The sequence below is a fragment of the Aotus nancymaae genome, unplaced genomic scaffold (genome assembly GCF_030222135.1).
Source record: "Aotus nancymaae isolate 86718 unplaced genomic scaffold, 86718_ANA_hifiasm-v0.15.2.pri h1tg000017l, whole genome shotgun sequence".
NCBI lineage: Eukaryota > Metazoa > Chordata > Mammalia > Primates > Aotidae > Aotus > Aotus nancymaae.
Genome location: NW_026988429.1, coordinates 12,081,908 through 12,104,598, shown reverse-complemented (window position 1 = coordinate 12,104,598; position 22,691 = coordinate 12,081,908). Strand labels below are relative to the sequence as shown.

General features: G+C 50.1%; 1 protein-coding gene across 1 annotated transcript in view; it reads right to left on the bottom strand.

The window, feature by feature from the left end:
• Positions 1-15,804: 15,804 nt before the first annotated feature.
• ATOH8 (atonal bHLH transcription factor 8) overlaps positions 15,805-22,691 on the bottom strand; it is a 34,292-nt gene continuing 27,405 nt past the window's right edge. The window contains exon 3 of the mRNA XM_012472973.2: positions 15,805-17,407. Coding sequence (XP_012328396.2) covers positions 17,402-17,407 — 6 coding nt within the window. The 3' untranslated portion in view covers positions 15,805-17,401. The remainder of the gene's footprint in view (positions 17,408-22,691) is intronic.

The following is a 22,691-nucleotide window of genomic DNA, read 5'->3' as shown; positions in this document are numbered from 1 at the left end:
GAAGACACTATGCTAAGTGTAGGCGGGACACAAACATTCCGTGCATAACACATGGAGTGTGGCTATATTTCTCCAGTCACAGAAAGACAAAGATTGCATGATTCCACTTAGATGAGATGTCTAGAATAGGCAAAGTCATAGACACCAGAAGTAGAATAGAGTTGCCAGGGTTACAGAAGAGAAATGGGGAATTATTGTTTGATACCTTCTGAGTTTCAATTTGGGATGATGAAAAGTTCTGGAGATGGATAGCAGTGATGGTTGTACAACACTGTGAAAGTACTTCATGCCGCCAAATTATAAACTCAAAAAGGCCTAAAATGTTAAATTTTGTTATGTATATTTTAACGCAATAAAAAATTGTCCCCTCCAAAATGAGAAGAAAACAATCCCCCAAATTCATTCTCAAAGCAAAATTTGAACAATCACCTTAGCAGACACTGAACTAGTTTGGAAATAAGAGCCCTGAAATTAAAAATAAAAAGAAAAATAAAAGAAAAAACACTAAATTTCAAGACCAACCAGTAGTTGTGGTCATGAAGCGACGTGGAGAGCTGAAGGGAGCAGCAGGGCCTGTGAGGAGAGGGACCCACCAGGTCTGAGCTGACGCAGTCTACTGGCCACGCTGTTTGGGATTCCCATCAGTTATTAATGAGGAGCCACTGGGCAGTGAGTCTAGAAGCCACTGTGGAATCTTTTTTTTTTTTTTTTGAGATGGAGTCTTGCTGTGTCACCCAGGCTAGAGTGCAGCGGTACAATCTCAGCTCATTGCAACCACTGCCTTCCAGGTTTCAAGCGATTCTCCTGCCTCAGCCCCTGTAAGTAGCTGGGATTACAGACATGCACCACCATGCCTGGCTAATTTTTGTATTTTTAGTAGAGATGGGGTTTCACCAGCTTGCCCAGGCTGGTCTCGAACTCCTGACCTCAAGTGATCTGCCTGCCTTGACCTCCCAAAGTGCTGGGATTACAGGCGTGAGCCACCACACCCGGCCACCACTGTGGAATCTTTCTGGTCATATAGATCTAAGTCTGCATAGGTAATATCATAAAATGCATATGCTTCTCATGTTATAGCGTGAAGTCACTCATACTCAAATGGATCCTTTTGTTGATTTCATATAGCCCTGAGTTTAAGCAGAGAGGAGGACACATCCAGTGGATTGCCTGGGTAGAGTGAACTTCACCATCTCAGTCGGTTTGAGCTGCTATGACACAGTGCCATAGGCTGTGTGGCTTCTAAACAACAGAAATGTATTTCTCGAAGTTCTGGAGTCTGGAAGGCTGAGCTCAGGGTACCACCACAGTCACGTTCTGCTGAGGCCTCTTCTGGGTTACAGGCTACCATCTTCTTGAGTGATGTGCTCACACAGTGGAAAAGGGTGTGAGAGGTCCCAGGGACTCCTATGATAAGGGCACTAATCCCATTCATGAGGGCTCCACCCTCATGACCTCATCCCCTCTGAACAGCCCCGCCTCTGAGTACCATCACATGGGGTTAGAATGTCAACATATGAATTAGGCAGGACACAAACATTCCGTGTATAACACCTAGCCATTAAAATAGAGATTTTGCTCTTCTGAGTGGGCAACATTAGGAAAGCCCCAGTCCTGTCTCTCCTAATAGAATTCTGTACACAGGAGGCTTGGTTCGATTTAGGTGTGTGAGCCATGACCATCCTCAGGGAGAAATGATGTTACTAAGCTCAGCTCTGTTGAGGTGGACATTGTTGCAACTTGTTGAGTGGACAGAGCCTGAGAAGAGAGAGGAGATTGGAATGCAGACACAGCTCAGGGGGAAGAGAGCCAGAGTCAGAGGCAAACTGTGAGTGGTTCCCCAAGGCCAGGAGGAAGGTTTGCTCCTGTTGTTTGCAGAATCAGTCCCTGCACAGGCAAGGTGAGTGATCACCAGCACCTGGGATCTCTGGGATCTAGAGAAAGCCCGACCACTTGTAGTACCTGCCACCTCACCTACCAAGACCTGACATACCCCTCAGAGCACGAGTGTCCCATGGCCTGATTAAGGAGAGCAGCATATGTTAAAGTACTAAGCCACATCTCACTTTGGAGAATGTATTCATTGAGATAAAATTTGGCTGTTATGACAGAGACCCAAGGCTTCCCAAATGTTATTTCCATCACAGTACACAGAGAAAATTGTAACGATTGTGTAGCTCACGGGGTTAAAGAATAAGGCTGTGTCTTAGTTCTTTCAGACTGCTAAAACAAAATACCATACATTGGATAGCTTATACACAGAGTTTTATTTCTCACAGTTCAGGAGACTGGGAAGTCCAAGATCAAGGCACTGGTAGAGTGGTGTCCGGTGAAGGCCTGCTCTTAGTTCATGGATGGTGCCTTTTTGCTGTGTCCTCATATGCTGGAAAGGGAAAAATCTCTGGTCTCACTAGCCCCTTATAAGGGCACTATTCCTATTCATAAAAATTCCGCCCTCATGACCTAATCACCTCCTAATATCATCACATTGGGGATTAAGTTTCAACATATGAATGTTGGAGAGGCACAAACATTCAATCTATAAGGCTGCCTACAAGCAGAAGCAAGTGGTCCTGAGACAGAGGATCAATAGCTTCATACACCTGCAACCCATTTACAGCATCCCAGGAAAGTCCAACATTGGTTAGGAAGCTCTGGCTTAATTAATATAGATGTTCATGTTCCTCTCACATAGAAGTCTTATGCTAACCCTGTCCTATGAAGCCATCAAGGGCCCAGACCCCCTCTATATTGTTGCTCCTCCATCCCTAGCATGTTGCCCTTATCTGCAAGATCCCAGATGGCACACTGCACGTCCACCTTCCATCCAGAGAGAGGGTAAAGGCGAAGGGAAGACCCATCCATCCTTTTAAGGGTATGTATCAGTTGTCTATTGTTGCAAAACAATTACCCCAAAACTTGGTTATTTAAAACAATAAATGTTTATTATCTCAGTTTCTGTAGGTCAGGAATTCAGAGGTTATAGACAAGATGTCATCCAGCACCACAGTCACCTGAAGGCTGGTTCAGGGGTTAAGGACTTGCTTTCAAAATCGCTTTCTCACGTGACTGTTGGTAGGAAGCCTCAGTTCTTTGCCACATGGGTCTTTCCACAGGGCTGCTACCTTGGCCTCATGACATGGCAGCTGGCTTTTTCCAGAGTGGATAATACAAGAGACAGAAAGCAAGAAGAAAGCCAACTGCCTCTTCAGTTCAACCTCAGGTATTCATCGCTTCTACCACATTCTGTGCATTAGAAGCAAGTCACAAAGTATAGGCAAGGCTTAGAGGATGGGAATTAAGCCTCTACCTTAATGGAAGAAGGACTGTCAAATAATTTATGGCCATATATAAAACTACCTAGCACAGGGCACATCCAGGCAGTGGTACGCATACCTCCTCTGCTTGCACCCATTGGCTAGAACTCAGTCTCACAGCCTTGCAGAGTCCCATGGGAAGCTGAGATACATTGTCTTCATTCTAGTGGCCATCCACACAACTAGAAATTGCTGGTCTATTACTACGAGAGAGAAACGAGAAATGAATGACGTTTCTGCCTCAGAAGAAGCAAAAACACTGACATGCTAGGAGGAAAAGACAAGAATCCTGTGGAATGTAATTTACCTTCTAGGGGTGGAAAACATGTTTTTTCATTATTGACCTTGATCATTTCATTCTTGAAAATGCTCATAACATACAGTTGAGTGAAAAATGCAGCTTGAATAGGAGCAGGATGCCACTTATGGCAATTTGCATATGTGTATCTCAAAGAGTGTGGAGGCAGAGAGGTGACTAGAAGGATATTCACCAACACAGTCACCGTGGTTATCTCCAGGGGATTAGATTAGTGGCGATTTCCCCATATATTTCTATGTCACCTTTCTGTATCATTTGCTGTTTCTCCAAAAACAGAAAAAGCTATACAAATATTTTTTCCTATTCTTTCTAATCAACACCCCTCCCCAAGCTGGTCTAGTGGAAGAAGATGGATGAGGAATTCCTGCATTGTGCAGTGAGTCTGGCTGGTGAAGCTGTCAGCTCTGAGGCATGCCATGCGCAGGGCAGGCAGGTGGGGCAGAGCCAGGGGCCTGGGTAGACAGTCAGGATGTGCCAGTGAACACAGCATCAGGGCATGAAGTCACAGCTGGGACCATGTGAGTGGAGAGGGGTTATGCCAGAAATCACGAGAGCAGAGGTCAGAGGCTGGAGAGTCAGACCAAACAGTGAGAGTGGCCAAAGTGTGGTGCTGGAGGGGATGTCCAGGCAAAGGCACAGGCCAAGAATCAGGCTAAGGACGGTGTTCCCAGTTCCAACAAGCCCCAGGGGCTGGGAGGCAAAAAGATGCCAGGAAGCTATGCTCTGTATCAGAGATGAGAGCCAGTACAGGTTGAAAAGACCCCAGGTGCCTCCCCCACCCCCAGGGTACGGCTGGGCAGGAGCCGCCAATTGGACTGCAGCCCCAACACAGCCACATAGGCTGCCAGGGAGCCTGTTGCTGCCCCAGCAAGATAGTTAGCTGCCACGGCTGACTGCGCTGCTCCCTGCTCAGGCAAGGTTGGTGACTGGGTTTAATGTCGTCTGCCAGCTCTGATCTGTGAGCAGTGCTCCCTGAACTACGGTGTTGAGAAAGATTCTAAGGCCGAGCTGGAGCTAAGTAGGAACTGCTGAAGTGATTAATTAGTGATGTCTGCCAAGGCACAAAAGGAGTGTATTTTAGCCACAGTGCCACCATTCCAGCAGGCACTCTTTTTCCACTAGGGGTTCGCCCTCGCCTCTTCTTTCCCCGCTTGTCTGCCTCCCATTGTAAGGAAAATTACCCACAATCCTATGTCTTCATCCTGGCCATTCACGGCGAGAGTTTTCTGCATACAGAGAGCCTTTTTATGTCGTTCTCATCAGAAAGTACATCACATCCTAATTGTATACGCTTTTCCACTTGGTATTACAGTGCAAGAATTTTTCTATGTTTGTTTTTAATATCCTTTTTAAAAAAGTAACACAAGATCATTGTAGAAAGTACAGAGTACCAACAAGAAAAAAACCTTAAAACCTTTCATTCTAAAACCCGTAGAGGACCCCAGAGCCTGCCAGGCGGTGCGACCAGGAGAGTCTTCATATTAGAGCGATAGCACTGGGAATGGTCATAAGTATCGGAATTACCTGAAATGATTAAAGAAAAAAAAAGATTCCTTCCTACACACGTTAGAAAAAGTCAGTCCTCCCCTACCCACCTCCCCTGTAAAAACAAAAATGGACAAAGGCTATAATGAACAAGACAATTCACAGAAACAGAAATTCAAGTGATCGATAAACATGAAAAATGTTCTTCTCTATTAGGCAGGAAAATGAAAATTAAAACAATGAGAGGCATTCCCCACTTCCCCAGAAGACTGGCAAGAACTCAAGTGTGATAACGTCCAGCACAGGCAGGGAAATGGGCATGAATTGCTACAGCCTCTTGGGACAGCTATCTGGAGTAGTTTATTAAAATTAAAAATATACATACACTGGACAGAATAACCCCACTTCCAGGATCTAGTGTACAGGAGTCAAACACCAGGACATAAAGATACATGTACAAGTACATTTAATAAGCTCTTATCCATCTGTACAACAAATACTTGTTAATCAGCTATTGTGGGCTGAGGACAGCATTCCCAGTTCCAACAAGCCCCAAGGGGGCACTGTTTAGACACTGGGGATAGTCAGCAAAACAGAAACCCCTGCTCCCAGGAACTTTATGGTCTAGAAGGAGGTGATAGTGTTTTTAAACTGACATAGCGTGGCAGTAGGTGATGAGTAATATGGAGAAAATAAAGCAGAGGAGAGAGAAAGACAGTGCTAGGGGAAGTAGGGGGGAGTTGCAATTTAAAGTAGAGCCATTGGCTGGGCGTGGTGGCTCACGCCTGTAATCCCAGCACTTTGGGAAGCCAAGGTGGGTGGAACACTTGAGGTCAGGAGTTCGAGACCAGCCTGACCAACATGGTGAAACCCCGTCTTACTAAAAATACAAAAATTGGCCGGGCATGGTGGCTCATGCCTATAATCCCAGCACTTTGGGAGGCCAAGGTGGGTGGATTACAAGGTCAAGAGATGGAGACCATCCTGGCTAATATGGTGAAATCCTGTCTCTACTAAAAATACAAAAAAATTAACTGGGCGTGGTGGCATGCGCCTGTAATCTCAGCTACTCTGGAAGCTGAGGCAGGAGAACCGCTTGAACCCAGGAGGCAGAGGTTGCAGTGAGCTGAGATTGCACCACTGCACTCCAGCCTGGGCAACAGAGCAAAACTCTGTCTCAAAAATACATATATATATACAAATTAGCCAGGCGTGGTGGTGCACACCTGTAATCCAAGCTACTCAGAGGCTGAGGCAGGAGAATCACTTGAACCTGGGAGGCGAGGTTGCAGTGATCCAAGATCGTGCCATTGCAGTCCACCCTGAGCAGCAGAGTGAGATTCCTTCTCAAAACAATAAATACATAAATAAATAAAATAGAGCCATCATGGAAGTCCTCACTAAGAAGGTGGTGTTAGATCAGAGAAGTGAAGATGGTAAGGGAACCAGCCAAGTGGATACTGGGGGAAGAGCATTCCAGGAAGAGGGAACAGCCAATACAAGGGCCTAATGCAAAGGGTGGCTGGGTTTGGTGTGTCAAAGAACTACACAGAGGACAGCTGTGGAGGTGAGGCCAGGGAGCTGTCAGGACAGGTGGTGCAGGGCCTTGAAGGCAAGGACTCAGCTTCGCTCTTTGTGATACAGATAGGAATGCCTATTGTAAAAGGTAGAGCAAAATCTATTCCTATCCATCTCTGGGATACAGACAGGAATTGGAAGTCAGCAGCCTATGTAGGGTATGGCCCTGAGTGAGTAGGGAGTACTAAGGGCTGAGCCCCAAAGTGTGACAACAGGCAAAGGGGGCCTGGAAGGAGCCATCAGAGAAGCAGGAGGCAAACCAGGTAGACGGAGCCGCAGAGCCAGTGACAACAGCATCTCAGCAGGGGAAAGGGCTGCCTCTGATACCTGATAGGTCCAGTCCAATAGGTCAAAGGCTCAACCCTTGTAGTCCCAGCTACTCCAGAGGCTGAGGCAGGAGAATCACTTGAACACAGGAGGTGGAGGTTGCAGTAAGCCAAGATCGCACCACTGCACTCCAGCCTGGGCAACAGAGAAAAACTCTGTCTCAAAAAAAAAAAAAAAAAAAAAAAGCCAGGCATGGTGGTGCACACTTTAATCCCAGCTACTTGGAGGCTGAGGCAGGAGAATCACTTGAACCGGGGAGATGGAGGTTGCAGTGAGCCGAGAGTCAGCACCATGGACACCCTGAAGAGACCAGCTTGGGGGAAGGACGAGGATCGCTGCTGGTGGGCGCTTGAATAAGCGCCTCAGGGAGGAGAGTGGGAAGGCCCTCGGAGAACAGGGGCAGCAGCTGACAGGCCCGGGGCAGCAGCTGCGGAGGGGCAGCTGCGTTTCTCCGAAGAACAATGAGGGACGCTGTGTCCTTGAGCTCCGAGGCGGGCGCCTCTCTCCCAGGGCCAGGAGGAAAACAGATCCCTGAGTTAATTAAGTCTCATCAGCAGCAAGGCAGCACTTGCCAAGGCCCTGCCTCTGAGGAAGCACTGGGCAGCAGGGACAGGCGCTAGCTCCTCGGGAAGGTGCTCAGGCCGGGGAGGAAACGAGCCCTGCCTAAGGACCTGGCCAGAGGAAGGCCACAGCCCTGGGAGGGGCCTGGAGGACCTGGGCAAGGACAGGGCAGCCGAGGCCAGTGCTGAGGGAGAAAGCAGAAGGAATGCAATGCTTCTGCCTGCCTGTCGTGGATGATGCCTGGTGGGGTAGGGCTGGCTCTAAATGTTGGATTTCTAGTAGAAATTCCTTAGATGTTTAACTCAGTCTGGTGTTGAATGAGCAGCTGTTACCCAGCAAGATAGTTATGTATCTAGAAGAGGCTTTAGTCATCATCTCTTCCAACCACTTTTTACAAAGGGAGAAACTGTGGCTTAGAGGGGGGAGCAACTTGCCCTGGGTCCTGCAGCCAGTGAGTGGCAGGGCCGAGAACCAGCACCAGGGCCCTTGGCACCCTGTGACACCCGCAGGCCAGAGGGTGCCCTGCAGATGTTGCTGCCGCTGAACCCATGCACTGAGGAAAGCAGCAGAGGCAGCATGGGCCGGGATAGAGCCAGGGGAGCCGGGAGAGTGCTGGTCTCTGTGGAGAGGAAAGGGGGTCCTGATGACAGGCCTGGCTCAGCGGGAGAGAGCGACGAAGCTCTGTGGGGAGACAGGCCTCAAGGGAGGCTCAGGACCTGGGGCTGGGGGCTGCAGACAGGCCCTGGGAGGAACAGGCACTGCCACCTTGCCGTGTGCACGAGACATTCACTTCAGTCCCTCTGAATGGCTTTGCGCTGGAGACACGTGGTACTTCTCGGGCTTCCCCTCACTGTGTGCTCCGTTTGGCTCCAGCTTCTTAGTCATTTCGTGCACTGAGTACAAGAGCATTCATCCTACTTCAGACTTCCCTCCCACACCTGACTCTCAGCTGGGTTCTGCTGGATAACCTGAGGGCTGGGCTGGGCTGGGCTGTGCTGGGGTGGGCGGGACCCTGCAGCCCCTCACCAGGGCAGAGAATCACGAAAAGCTTTTCTAGCCAGGCTGGCAGCACTGCATCAACGCAGGTCCTGAGGGCCGTTCTGCCCTGGGGAGACGACCAGACATACTCACCACCTTCCAGGAGTACACAACGGAGCCAGGAAGACAGATGGAGATGCAAGGAACCTGGTCACAGCAGTGAGAGGAGATGACCTGGGAGGCCCCCGCACAGGGAGGTCTGGTCCAAGGTCAAAGGAGCTTTACTTGAGCAACAGGTTTGAGGTCTGGGGAGGGGAGCTTTATCCAGATTTGAAGGGTGAACCCCGTTTATTTGTAATTTGCCTAGAGATGCTGTGTTGTGTTGTTTTGTTTAACAATTCTGGAAGGTCTTTGCTCTTTCAAATAATTCTCTGGCTCAAAAGAAAATGTCTCAGGAGGAGAAGTACAGCTGTTCCAGCAAGAACAGGCTGGGCCCTTGGTCTCCGGGTGGGGCAGTAGAGCCAGCGAGGGGAGTTTTCATCTGACCCTGAATGCCAGCATTGGGGGAGGACAAGGCAGCGTGAGGCCCACATGGGAGACTGCTGAGCCAGGAGCGACCTCAGAGGTTACGGGCACGGAGTGGAGGATCAGGCCAAATTGGAGCCCAGGCCTTCGGGTTCCCAGAGAGGTCCATGTTGTTCCCGTGTCACTGGAGGCTCAACTCTGGGTGTCTCCTCACTTGCCTGAACTGGGGTTCTGGGCCCCCTAATTCATTAATCCCCAGCATGTATACCCACTAGAAAGGGGTCTCCGTGGGAGGTGCTGACAGGGAGGGGCAGGGGCAGTTGTTCAGAACAGCGTGTCCAGCTCCTTGTAGGAACAGGACCCATGAGGCTGCCAAAAAGGGGCCAGGGCCTCCAGGCAACTGCTCCCCTCAAACTTGGCTTCTGTCCAGCCTTGTCCTCAAAACCAGGGAAGTCAGCCCTGACAGATGGCACCGACACTGAGCTGCCAGCCTTCCCAGCAGGACCAAGCATCCTGTGGGTTTAGAGAACAAGGCTGGCCCCTGCTTTGCCCCCAGGGCTGACCACTGACCACCACCCCCTGGGTACCTCCCAGACAGCTTCTCCACTCCGGGCTTCAGTCTTTGCCTTAAGATTGGAGACTGAGCCTCTGTCAGTGCCTGGGGCAAATGTGTGGGTAAGAACATGAACACCCTGGCCCATTCCAAATCCCAACATTCTAGTGGCTCCAAAAGACAACGGTGCCCAAACTGTGTTCTGGGGACCTTTCTTGATGTTCCACGAAAGATGGGTCCCTGAAATAAAGGATAAGCATTCTCCATCAACACAGATGTGGTCTATCTATACAATGGGGCATTGTTCAGCCACGAAAAGCAATGAAGCTCTGATACATGCCAACACGAGGATGGACATTGAAAACATTAGGCATAGTGAAATAAGCCAACAGAGAAGGACAAATATTGTGTGATTCCACTTATATGAAGTACCTAGAATAGGCAAGTTCGTAGAGACAGGAAGTAGAATAGAGGTTTTCAGGGTGAGGGAGGGGAGGAGGTAGAGTTTAATGGGCGCAGAGTTTTTGTTGGCAATGATGAAAACATTTGGGATATGGATAATGGTGATGGTTGCACACATTATGAATGTATTTAATGCCACCGAACCGTCCACTTAATGGTTAAAATGCTTAATATTATGCTATGTATATTTTACCATAATAAAATTCTTTTTAAAGGATAAGTGTTCATATAAGTTTGAGAGGCACTGAGTTCAAAAAGTTAAATGAGTGTTTCTACTGCAGGACTTTTCAGTGCCTTTAGGAAAAGGATATATTACCTTGTGGTCCTCAATGGACAGGATCATTGAATCAGTGGTTCTTACACAGCCTAATCTTACTCATCTTAGGGCTGCTCCCCAGATTACAATATCTGGCTTTCCAGGCTGCCTCTCACACCAGGACCTGTGCAGAAAAGGCACTTAAATCTTCCTCAAACCTGTTGTCCTGATGTTTATTTAGGAAATGAAGGTCAATGTAGCCATCTCAAAGCGTACCAAAAATAAATAAATAAATAAATAAATAAATAAATAAACATGCTGTTTTTGTTCTATTTTCTTCTCCAAAAATGAAGATTCCTTTCCTGGGATTTGGAAACATTTTTGAGTTCCTTATTAAAAAAAGAAATTAAAATGTGTGTGTGTGTGTGTGTGTGTGTGTGTGTGTGTGTGGTGTGCATGTGTGTGCCTGCCACAGGGGAATTCTCTAGAAACTTCTGGTTGTGGTGCTGGGAATGAAATCCCAGAGGATGAAAGTATGTTGTCTGTGAGCCAGATGGCTTTGGAGGTGGTTGGGGGCATGGGCTTGGCTTTGCCAGTTTCTTGGAGGGGGGAAGGCTCTGTCCTGGCCTTGCTCCCCACTGTGTGGCCCATCTGCTGCCTTTGGACAAGACTTGGTGACAGGAGAGCCCCGGGAGAGGCTGGCTGGTCCAGGGCGGTGCATCTTTTCTCCCAGAGGTGAGATTCTGGATACTTGCTCAGCTGAGGGCAGGTGAGTGCCCTCACCAGCTGCTGTGTTTGCTCATGGTCTATCCATTAGCCACCATATTGGTGGTGATGGGCATGGAGCGGGGCAGGGAGGATGTTAGAATGAAGAAAAAAGACAAGATTTAAGTGCCAGCTGTGGGACAAGCTCGGGTGAGTCACAGTCCAGAAATGTAGCACCAGGGAGTGAAGCCAGAGGGGGAAAAAAACTTATAACTGCCAGAAACATGATGAACCTGTCAAAAATACATGAAATTAGCTGCATATGTTAGGAAGTAAAAGGTAAGGTCCTGTTAGTTTTTTCATGAGTGTAAGCATTTAAAACAATTCATCAGGAAAGAAAAAAATCATTCCTCTCCACACCACTGCCTTGGGTGAGGGATGTTTTGGGGAAATCGAGGAAAGGTGTCTGTGTTCCCTTGAGGGCCCCAGGGCAAAGAGAAGGAAGCAGCTACAGGAGCCACTGAGTGAGAGATGAATTCAGCGGGCCCCGAAGATCAAAGCCAGGGATGTAAGTCCCCTGAGAATCCTCAGAGACACAGGCAATGCTGGGCTGGCTTCCCACTGAACATGGCGCAGGAGTGGAGATGTTTTTATTTATATGTGAAAAGGAAAGATGAGCCCCGAGGGCAGGAGGGTGGCAACCTAGGTCATTGCTGTCGGGTTAAGTAGGGCCTCTCTGTCTGCCCAGGTTCTGGGATTGAAAGAACTAGAGTTCCCTGGCGACCCATGCGCCAGGCGGGATACAACGCTGGGGAACATTAGGACAAAAAGGAACTGCTTCCATTGCAGCAAACATTAAGGTCAGAAAGAATCCTATTTCATGGGCAGCCAGAGAGAAGGAAACAGGGTCAGGACTGAGAGAGAGGAGCTGCTAATGATACCTTGGGATGGGACTGGGCCACCACCCTCAGATGTCCAAGGTGGTGGCATGCCCAGACACGGTGGTGAGAGGGAGATGCTGTAGATCTGGAGGGCACAAAAGATCATTGTGATAAGCAGCTAAGAGCCTGGGCTGGCCGGGCACGGTGGCTCACACCTGTAATGCCAGCACTTTATGAGGCGGAGGCGGGCTGATCAACATGGTGAAACTCCGTCTCTACTAAAAATACAAAAAAATAAAAAATGCTGGGAGTGGTGGTGCATGCCTGTAATTCCAGCTACTCGGGAGGCTGAGGCAGGAGAATCCCTTGAACCCGGGAGACGGAGGTGGTGGTTAGCCGAGAGCACAGCACTGTACTCCAGCCTGGGCCACAGGAGCCTGGGCTTTAGTTAGGAGGCAATGGGCCCGGGGAGGAAATAAACCTGTATCAGCCGTGGCAGAGGCAGGGTCGGAAGGGACGGACCATTGACAGGGAAGCCAGTAAGGAGGCAGCCACATGGTCTGTGAGCAGGAGCAAAGGTGAACTCCTGCCGTAACCTCAAACGCCGTGCTGGGGTGGTCCAAGGAGGCTGGCCCACTCCAGGGAGGGCACAGGACTAGGGTGGCAGAGACAGCTCATCTCTCTGATTGATTAGTAGTAACTGCTTGGAACGTTGTCTGGAGCAGAGTTCAGGCAGCGTGGGAACCCCTGGAGAAAAAGAGCCACTGTTGATTAGTGATGTCTGAGGTGGGGCTGTAAGGAGGCTTGGTGGCCTTCGTTTATTCATCCACACATTCAGCAACTGTTCATTCAGTGCCCGTGTGCCAGATGTCTGCTATGATGCTGTCCTCTTAGCTCAGTTCACAAAGGCTTGGCCACATAAAGAGGAAAAAGGTCCAAGGCCAGGCTTCTCTCAGCTCTAAACCCCTCTCCCTTCAAACTTCTCTGAAGCCTTATAGAAGATCACCTGGTCTGGGCCCTGTTTCCTCCCAGTCTTGAACAAATTAGATGCTTGGGAGTTATTTGTGGAAGGGAGAAAACAAAAATGAGTGAGTTACCACATTTTCCATGTTTTATTCATTTATTCAACAAAGAAACCAATATATACACTTTGCAAGGCCCTTTCAAGGATTGGGGGTTGAAATAGATCCAAACTTTGCTCTCCAGGAATTCATAGTACCATCTGATATTAGACACGTGCCCACAGTTCTGTAAAATGCTGTCACTGTTTGTCAATCTAAGTTTCTCAGGATGCCTGGCTTCAGGGAGGCAGGCATAGTTTGTCTGGGGTCCAGGTCACCAGAAGGGAGACACTTGTGAGGGCAAAAACCCCAGGGGTAAAGGTGAAGCCAGCCCCTCCCCACAAAGCAGGGACCCTGTGCCCCACTATCTTCCTGGAACCAGGAAACAGAAAGCAGCTGTAAAGATGGGGGCGCAGCAAGAGCGCGAGACAAGAACAATGGTACGTATCCACTCAAAGGGTGTCCTTGGAGATGTCTGAGTCTTGATGTTTGTTTCCTAGGCTGCTGGCAACGACCAGTTCGTGTCTCAGGAAGCAGCATAGGAAGACGGCAAATGTAGCCCCAACTCCACCCCACTAGCCAGCTTCCCATGGCTGGCCACAGTGTGGCCCCTATCTTACCCTAATTAGCTGCCCCTGTGTCTCTGTCCAGGCTCACCAGCAAGCTCTTGAGCAGACAGGGGCTCTGCTTGTACCTGCAGCTTCCAACACAGTCCCCGCACATGGCAATGCTACCCAGTGTCTGGCCCCTGGGACCTGCCTACTCATGCCTCCACTGGCTGTGAGAACAGGGACTTTGGTGGAGGTCGAGAAATCCGGAATCAAAGAGGACGGCACAGGGCCATGAAGGGTGTGGCCATGGAGGCAGGAAGGAGTGTAGCGTGGAGAGATGGACACTTGCTCAGAACCTCATCTCCAGAACTTAACCCTCTCTTCTGGGACAGCCTCAGGCAAGACCCAGGAAGCAGCACAGTCTGTAGGCAGAGTCTTTGGAGAGTCTTGCAAAGCTTGGTCTGTAAGCTGAGATCTCCAACTCCCAGAGCCGTTCTTTCTGGTTTTGTGTTGCAGAGAGCAGGAGCCTGGCACATACACATGAAGATGCGTGTGCACACGTGGGGCTTCATGCAGACTCACCCAGGACGATCTTGTGGGCCCCTGGAAAGGGTCCTCTCATCCCTTTATGGCCTGTGCCTGGTGATCCAGAGCAGACAACAGGGCAAGGAGAGTGAGCTACAAACAGATTCGCAGGTGACTCTGTGACCACAAACTCAAGACCGGACTGCAACGGGCTTTCACAGAGCCCTGTGAGGGCAGCTCCTCACCATTTATATTTTGCTGCGGGTCTTCTTGCATGGCTGCTTTCATAAAACTGTTTAGAAGACTGCTGTGGAATCTGAATCTATCTGAAATGGAATTCCATTTTCTGGAAATGTACACGAGTGTACGTGTGGGTGTGCATGTGCACAGGAGAGGGAGTGTGCATATGTACGCATACACAGGTTGCTGTGCTAGAGAGGAAGCTGGGAAAGGAGAGGAGAGCATGGACTTTTAGTCATCCACATATATACATATGTGTACCCACATGCATCCACCCACAGCCTGTCTCCCAAATTGGCGGCTCTAAGTTGCTTTCTTGTTGTAGACCAGAGCCCACTTAGACCAACGGCTTCAACCTTGCCTGCACATTAAGATCACCTGAGGAGCTTGTGAAAGACCAGGCCACACCCCAGACCAATACATCAGAATTTCTGAAGATGAAATTTGGGCCATCAATACAAATATTTAATAATCTCCTCGGGTGATTCCAATGTCCTGCCTCTGCATAGAAAGCCCTTCTATTCCCCTTCTTGGAAAGCTTCTATTCACCTTTTAAGACCCAAATCCCATGGCTGTTTTCCAGGAAAATCCTTCCTGAGAGCCTCCCTGGGAGTTAGTTCTTTCTTTCCTGATGCTCCTGACAATACCTTAGTTGTCTGACTGCAATCATAATTATTTGCTTGTCTACCTGTCTGTCCCACCCCACCTCACCCCCCTACAGAACCCCGAGCTCCATGATGGCACGCCTATCTTAGTGTCTGACAGACAGCTGGCCATCAGTGATGCTTCAGAATGGAAGGAATGTAATGAAGACCGTATGCAGGAGGCAGATGGGAGGTGGGGGATGGGCTGTCTCTGGGTGGTAAGACCATGGGTCTGCTCCCTTGGCAGCAGAATGGGGGTACACTCCATACCCTTTAGTAACAGAAATGGTCCTTTATGCCAACAATTTGATGCTGGTCGGCCCACATGTCCTGCTTCCTTAGGACAACAGAGCAATGCTGTTATCTGTGCCGGGGTTGCAGGGTGGCTGAACCTTCCTAAGGACCCTCCTGACCCCATTCCACGCCCACTCTGTCCAGTCGGCTTCCAGAGCACCTTTGCTCTGCGGAGTGCTCAGGGCCACCTGGGTCCCCTGTTTCTGCACCAGCCCAGGGATCCAGGACAGCCCACACACTGTGGTCCTCGGTAAAGGGGCAGCCTGGGAAACATTAGTGCAAGGGGGGCTTCCTGCAGCCGACCCCACCCCAGCCCAGGAATCTGAGCAGCAGAGACGAGAAAGTGACACAGGTGAAACCAAGGGACAAACTGTGCCCTGCATGGCTGCAGCCTCCAGTCCCCTCCTTTCCCCCTTTTCTTGGGCAGCCCTGTCCCTTCTGCTTTGACAGTGCTCTCCTATTTCTTACCACCCCTTCTCCCGGTCCCAGTGGACCTTTATTGTTCCTATCTTAGGCCCGCTGAGGTGAAACCATGTGACAAGGCCACACAGAGTCTTTGGGCTGGGACTGGGAGGATGCTGGAAAGGGTTTCAGAGCACAGGATTTGGAGTGAGGCCATCCTGACTCGACAATTGGCTCTGTCACCAACTGGCCCTGTCTCCTTGAAGTCTCGGTTCCTCATCCGTGAAATGGGGTGAATAATAGAGGCCCTCATCTCATAAATCCATGGTACAGATTAAGTGCAGTGCTGACAGAGAGGGCTCCTCAGGTGTTCCTGACCAGGCCTCCTGGTCACTAGTCCAGGCTGAGACTACTGTGGGAGCTGCCCTCTACCCACTTCCACACAGACACACACACTCACTTGCAAAGACACACACACACACACACAGACACACACACTCTCACCTGTACAGTGTCTGCTCCCGAAAGGCTCTCAACCTGGAGGTAGAGATCAACCCCCTCCCTCACACACCCCAGCCGATGACTGGCCAAAGTCCTGGTCACCCACAGAGTCCACTCCACACAAGTATTTTCTTGACATTTTGGGGCTTTTACTTCAATTTGAAGCAGATGGTTGAGCACAGACGTGAACAGCTTTGGCCTTTTGAGCACAAGGAAGGAGCGGGCCTTGGCTTTGAACACACCCACTGTCCCCCACATACTGACCCAGTCCCCGGTCCCTTCCTCCTCTGCCCCTGCACACCCTGTAACAGACAGACTGCCACCCTCCAAGTGAGGAGCCACCTTGCCCAGTAGGACGGCTCCAGCTAGCCCAGCCCCCACTCCGTCCTCAGGCCACGGGCAGGGTGAACAAGAGAAAAACTCCCTTTCTGTCCATAGGAGAGCTGCCCATGGTGCTGGCTGCCTGGGATGGTCACCCATGGGGGTGGTCACAGTGAGGAGAGGCTGGCTGGAGGAGCAGAGACCCGTAGGTACCTGCCCTGGGGCAAGCCCTGGCGTAGGGGAGTGGGTAATATTGCTTCTCTCCCCACTTACTCCCTTCTGGTGATGCTCAGGGCCCAAGGAGCTGGATCCAGGGGACACTGGCAACTGGGGCCAGTGGCCTGGGCAGCCAATGAAGGGCAGAGAGTGGGCAGGGATCTCAGGCCCCACTCCCGGTCCTGCTCAGGCACCCCAGCCTCCCTCTCACAGCCCCCAAGGCTTGTCTTGCACTCAGCCAGAGTAAGGCCCTGCGGAGAGAGTGCCCCCGGGGGTCACCAAATGCCCATCCCTTCCATGAGTTCCTAGCAGAACCGCTGACTCGTCTTTGGCTTGAGATGGGACTCAGGTAACAGGAGGAGCAACAGTCACAGAGCAACGGTGTGGCTCTTCACTGTGGGGCTTCGTCACCCCATTTCCTTCGGTGTCTCTGTCGAATCTTTGGCAATGAACTTCCGCAGCTGGACAGTGGGTCTTGGGCTCTGAGTGACTAGGGGGCTGATTTGTCCCCTCCCCACCAGGCAGAGGGCAAAGTGCGAAGCAGCCTCGGAGTGGCTAGGTCGGGGCGGAGGAGAGAGGGAGGCAGGCGTGCTCCAGGCCGACCCTGAGAGGCTGTGGGTTGGGCATCTGGCGGCATCTTGGAGAACACCACCAGGCTGGACTGTGCAAGCTCACCTTGTCCTCGGTCTCTCCTGTATCCAGTCATTCCTGAAAGACATGAGCAGCCATTAGAAAGCTGCCCTTACTCCACCTGGTTCCTATTTCTGGACACTTGCAGAATGTTCCCTCACTGAATCCTCCCGGCAGGGGCCTCCACCTTGAAGCGTTCGATAAGTGGAAGAGGCAGGATTCAAACCCAGGCCTGGCTACCTCCAGAGCCCACACTCCCGCCTCCTCCTCAGTGCTGCATTTCAGAGCCCCTGCATTGCGGTTGGTCTGGGAAAAGAAGAGGACCACAGTGGGTATCGGGAGCCGGGGCCGCTGGAGGCTCGGGGACACCTGGGACTGACACCACAATCCGCAGGGCCACCCCTCTAAGGGGTCTCAGAGTCAGGCCCATCCCCACCCTGGGGTGGCAGGCTCCTCTGTAGGCTCAGCCCCACTGGAATGGCCGTCCGTGGCTTCCTTGCACTGCCCTGAGAGTCACAAGGCCCACTCTAGTTGTAGCACATTCACCTGCCAGCTGGGTGACCCAAGACTAGTCACTTGACTTCGCTAGGCCTCAGTGTCCTCAGATGTAAAATGGCATGGCTGCAGCAGGTCAATGATTTTCAAGCTCCTTTTAAGCAGGAGAATGAAGTACATGAAGCGCTAACACAGAAAACATCGTTCAGTCGATTTGGTGCAGTGGAGACAGGGGACACAGAGGGAGGGGGACCCAGAGACCTATTGCATTCCTCCCAACAGAGAGCCTGGGACATGTGTGAGAATCAGGGTACCAGGGAGCACAGTTGGAAAACTGCTGGGTTAGACCACCTTTAAGTTCCCTGAAACCCTGATCTGTGCAATCCTCATTCTGGCAGCTGAACTTGCTGCTCTGAGCAGAGGGTGTAACTGGCTACCAGGAAGGGATGGGAGAGGGGGAAAGGTCATGCGGGCTGGGAGTTTCAGCTCCCTGGGGAGTTAAGAGCTGGTGGGGAGGCTCTGTGAGACCTCCAGACCCACCCAGAATGAAACATAACAAAATCCCTGACCCTAGTACAGCACACTCCTCTTAAAGCAACTCCAAACACCCTTTTGATTCGTGCTCCAACCCTCAACCAACAGCTATTAATAAGTAGTTATTTTTAAAGCAAACATCTGTCAGGCACCTCCGACCTGCCAGGGAGCATTCTCATTCCCTCGTCTCACGAGTGAGCAATCCCAGGCTGTGAGAAGGAAGTGCTAGAAGTTGCCAGCATCAGGATTTGAATCCAGATCGGCAGTGTTCATCCTGCCACAGAGGCTGCTCTCACTGAGACGGAGGCTTGGGGAGCCGGGATGGAGCCAGACCACGATGTTGGAGGGCCTGCTAACCACAGGCCCTGGTGAGCTCTGCGGGCCGCGGCTGCCGGCCAAGATGCAAGGCTGGGGCAAGGCTGAAGTGGGGTCCAAGGAGGGCGAGGGAGCCGGGCCAGAGGGAGGGAGTGCTCTCCAGCTAATAGTGGCTCAGGAGGGAGAAAAGGAAAAGGGAGAGGCGGGAGAATCTTGATGTGGTAAATCCCAGGCTCACATTCTCCAAGCCCACTGTGCATGGCTGGCCCCAGCAGGAATCTGCTTTGTGTTATGGAGTCTGAGGAGGAGGATTAAGAAGCGGAAAGGAAACCCGTGGGGATGGCACTGAGTCTGTGGTCCATGGGGTGATTTACAGCCCACATCATCCCGGCGCAGGCTGCCTGGGCCGGCCCTGCCATGGGCAGAAAAGTTTTTTCTCTGTTCAGCCTGCCCGTGGCCTGAGGAAGAAGCAGAGGCTGGGTTGGCTGGAGCCGTCCTCCTGGGCATGCTGTAAAGGCAGTTGGGGCAGCCTGGGGCCAGTCCCAAGCCCTCCGCTGGCTGTCAGTCCCTGATGAAGCTATGGCTGCCATTGAAGATTAAAGGAGACAGGGGTTTCTCTTACCAAGGCCTGACCTTCAATTCATGACCCCAGCCTTTTCCTGGTGTCTACACTGGACCACCACCACCTCTGCCCAGGAATCCCAACACATACGTCATCCATTCTAGGAAGTCTTATGTTCACAGGGATGTAATGGGAAGAACACTAGGAGGCCTCAGGTGCCAGGACTTTCTCTGCAATTAAGCAGCTGTGTGACCTTGGGTAGTTCACTCTCCCACTCTGTGCTTTAATTTCCTCACTTGTTCAGTGAGGGGAGAGAGGTAGATTAGCATTGCCCAAAATGTGTTCTGTGGAACCCCAGCTATGTGAGGTATTCCATGAGTTTGGGAAACACCACATACCTTGGCCCCAACTTGGAAAGTCACTATATATATTAGCACAAAGGCTCTGAAAAGTCCTGCAGTGAAGAAATGTGTGTGGCTTTAATGACCCAGTTTCCCAACTGACTCTTTTTCTTTTTTTGAAACAGGATCTCACTTTATCACTTAGGCTGAGTGCAGTGGTGTGATCACGGCTCACCGCAGCCTTGACCTTCTGGGCTCAAGCGATCTTCCTGCCTCAGCCTCCCAAGGAGCTGGGACTATAGGCATGCACCACCATGCCCAGCTAATTATTTATTTATTTTTTATAGAGACAAGGTCTCACTATGTTGCCCAGGCTGGTCTTGAACTCTGGGACGCAATCCCCCTGCCTTGGCCTCCCAAAGTTACAGGCATGAGTCACTGTAGCCAGCCTCCCCAACTGATTTGACCATGTAATTGCTACTGCATGGTGAGGAGCAGAAACTCACTTCAACCCTCCAGGAAAGTCATTTAAAGCTACAAAAGGGCATTTCACAGAGACCAGGGGGAAGGTCTCAGGAAAGACAGCAAAGGGCAGTCTGTGGCTGCCCTCTAGATGCCTGCTAATAACAGCCACTTGCAGGTATCTGCCTATCTCCCTGGGTACTGACTAGCCTGGTCTCCCAGCACGCCAATCCCCAACACCCAGTGGAGGACGTCCATTGGTCCAGCGTAGGTCCGATTCCTTCCCCTGGACCAATTGGCTGTGGCTGAGGGATATACCAATGATATCTCTTCATAAGGGGCTATGTGTGTAGGAGCGTGCATGTGGGAGTGCGTAATTGCAAATATGGAGAACAGCAATCATCCCCACTGTGACCACCACACCACAGAACCCCTTTTCAAGGAATGCCTGGCAACATCCTGTGTCCTGTGTGAGGGTCACAGTGCGAGAGCTTGCATTCCCCGTAGCTCTGGCCCTTTGTGGGTTTTTGTGTTTCTGCTGCCGGCCAAGGCTCTAGGTCCAGCTTACTCCCTGGCTCACTGTCCTCAGAGCCCCTGCCACCACAGAAGATGTCCTTTAAACAACAGGTTCTGCTGCTAAAATTAACCCTGAGAATGACTAGATGAGATAGTCTCACAGGTCCTCTTAGCTGGTCCAACATGCTAAGTCAGAGTGAGGTGATTTGGTCAGATGGCCAAGTGGGACCATTCATCACAAGCAAAAATCATCTTTTTATCTGTTCACTTGTTTGTGGTCAGAATGCCAGCTCCACGAGGGCAGGGACATGGCCTGTTTTGTTTGCTGTTGTGGCTCCAATGCCCAGAACAGTGTCTAACACACAGCAGTATCTCAATAAATATTGGGCCAGGCGTGGTGGCTCACACCTGTAATTCCAGCACTTTGGGAGGCTGAGGTGGGAAGATCTCTTGAGGTCAGGAGTTCGAGACCAGCCTGGCCAACATGGCAAAACCCCATCTCTACTAAAAATACAAAAATTAGCCTGGTATGCTGGTGCATGCTTGTAATCCCAGCTACTTGGGAGGTTGAGGTAGGAGGAACTCTTGAACTCAGAAGGCAGAGGTTGTAGTGAGTTGAGATGCCACTGCACTCCAACCTGGGTGTCAGAGTGAGACTCCGTTTCAAAATGACAGCAACAAATAAATACTGGTTGACTCAATCATAGCTACTTCCTGTCACAGGCATTTTACTCACTGTGGCTTTGAAATATTGCAAGATATTTCTCCTGTTTTAAATGTAACATTGAGCATTTTTGTAAATATGTCTGTCTATACTTTAGGGGAAGTTGTGGTAATTGTTATGAAACCCTGGAAAAATTTAGCATCCTTTATGCTTTTGTTCATTTCCAGTTTTAAAAAATTTTTCTAATTATACTTCCTGGGCTTACTAAGCTTGTCTCTGGATTTAAATGCATGGTTCTCCTCTCCTGATCACTTCTGTGCACTGCAGGGTAATTCTCACCACTTTGGAGCATTTAAGAAAACAATTTTATCTGCCTTGTTCACTTTACCTGCTTTACCATTTTCCACTATTTCAAATTAAACACTTTTTTTTTGTATTTAAGCAATTTGGATACAGCCTTCTACATGCAGAAAGGGAAAAGCCTTCAACAGGGTTGAAATTCTGCCTTTTTTTAAATTGGTCTTTCCTAAAAAGGGCAGTCAGAGTTCAAATGCTATTTTGAAACTAAAAGGATAGTTTGCCTTTCACTTTTAAGTACACCAGTATGTGGACTGGAAGGGGGGTTTCATGTTTGCCTCTGAATGCTGCTCTTGATTTTTACTGGGGCTCATCTTGGCCCTAAAGTCAGGTGGGGGTCCCTGAGCAGGATGCTTAAACTCTCCAAGCCTCAGCTTCCTCATTTTTTTTTTTTTTTTTTTTTGAGACAAGGTCTTGCTGTGTTGCCCAGGTTGGAATGCAGTGGTGTAAACAAGGCTCACTGCTCAGGTGATTCTCCCCAATCAGCTTCCTGTATACCAGGGACCACAGGGTCTCGCCACCACACCTGGTTAGTTTTTTTCTATCTTTTGTAGGGACGGAGTCTCACTTTGTTGCCCAGGCTGGTCTCAAACTTCGGGGCTCAAGTGATCCTCCCGCCTCAGCCTCCAGAACTGCTAGAATTAGAGATGTGAGCCACCGTGCCTGGTCAGTTTCCTCGCCTTTATTTATTTATTTATTTATTTATTTATTTATTTATTTATTATCAGAGTCTTGCTCTGTTGCCCAGGCCGGAGTGCAGTGGCGTGATCTTGGCTCATGAGTAACCTTCACCTCCTAGGTTCAAGCGATTCTCGACTCTCAGCCTCCCAAGTTGCTGGAATTACAAGCATGTGTAATCACACTTGGTTAATATTTGCATTTTTAGTACAGATGGGGTTTCACCATGTTGGCCAGGCTGGTCTTGAACTCTGGACCTCAAGTGGTCCACCCGCCTCAGCCCCCTAAAATGCTCTGCCTCAAATAAAAAAGGAAAGAAAGAAAGAAAGTACAGAAAAGTGAACAGAAAGAAAATATTTTCCACCGCTCATAACATTTGGGTGACTGCTGTCCTATATGCTATTCCCATGCGTATGCGTACTCAAATACAGTATTTTA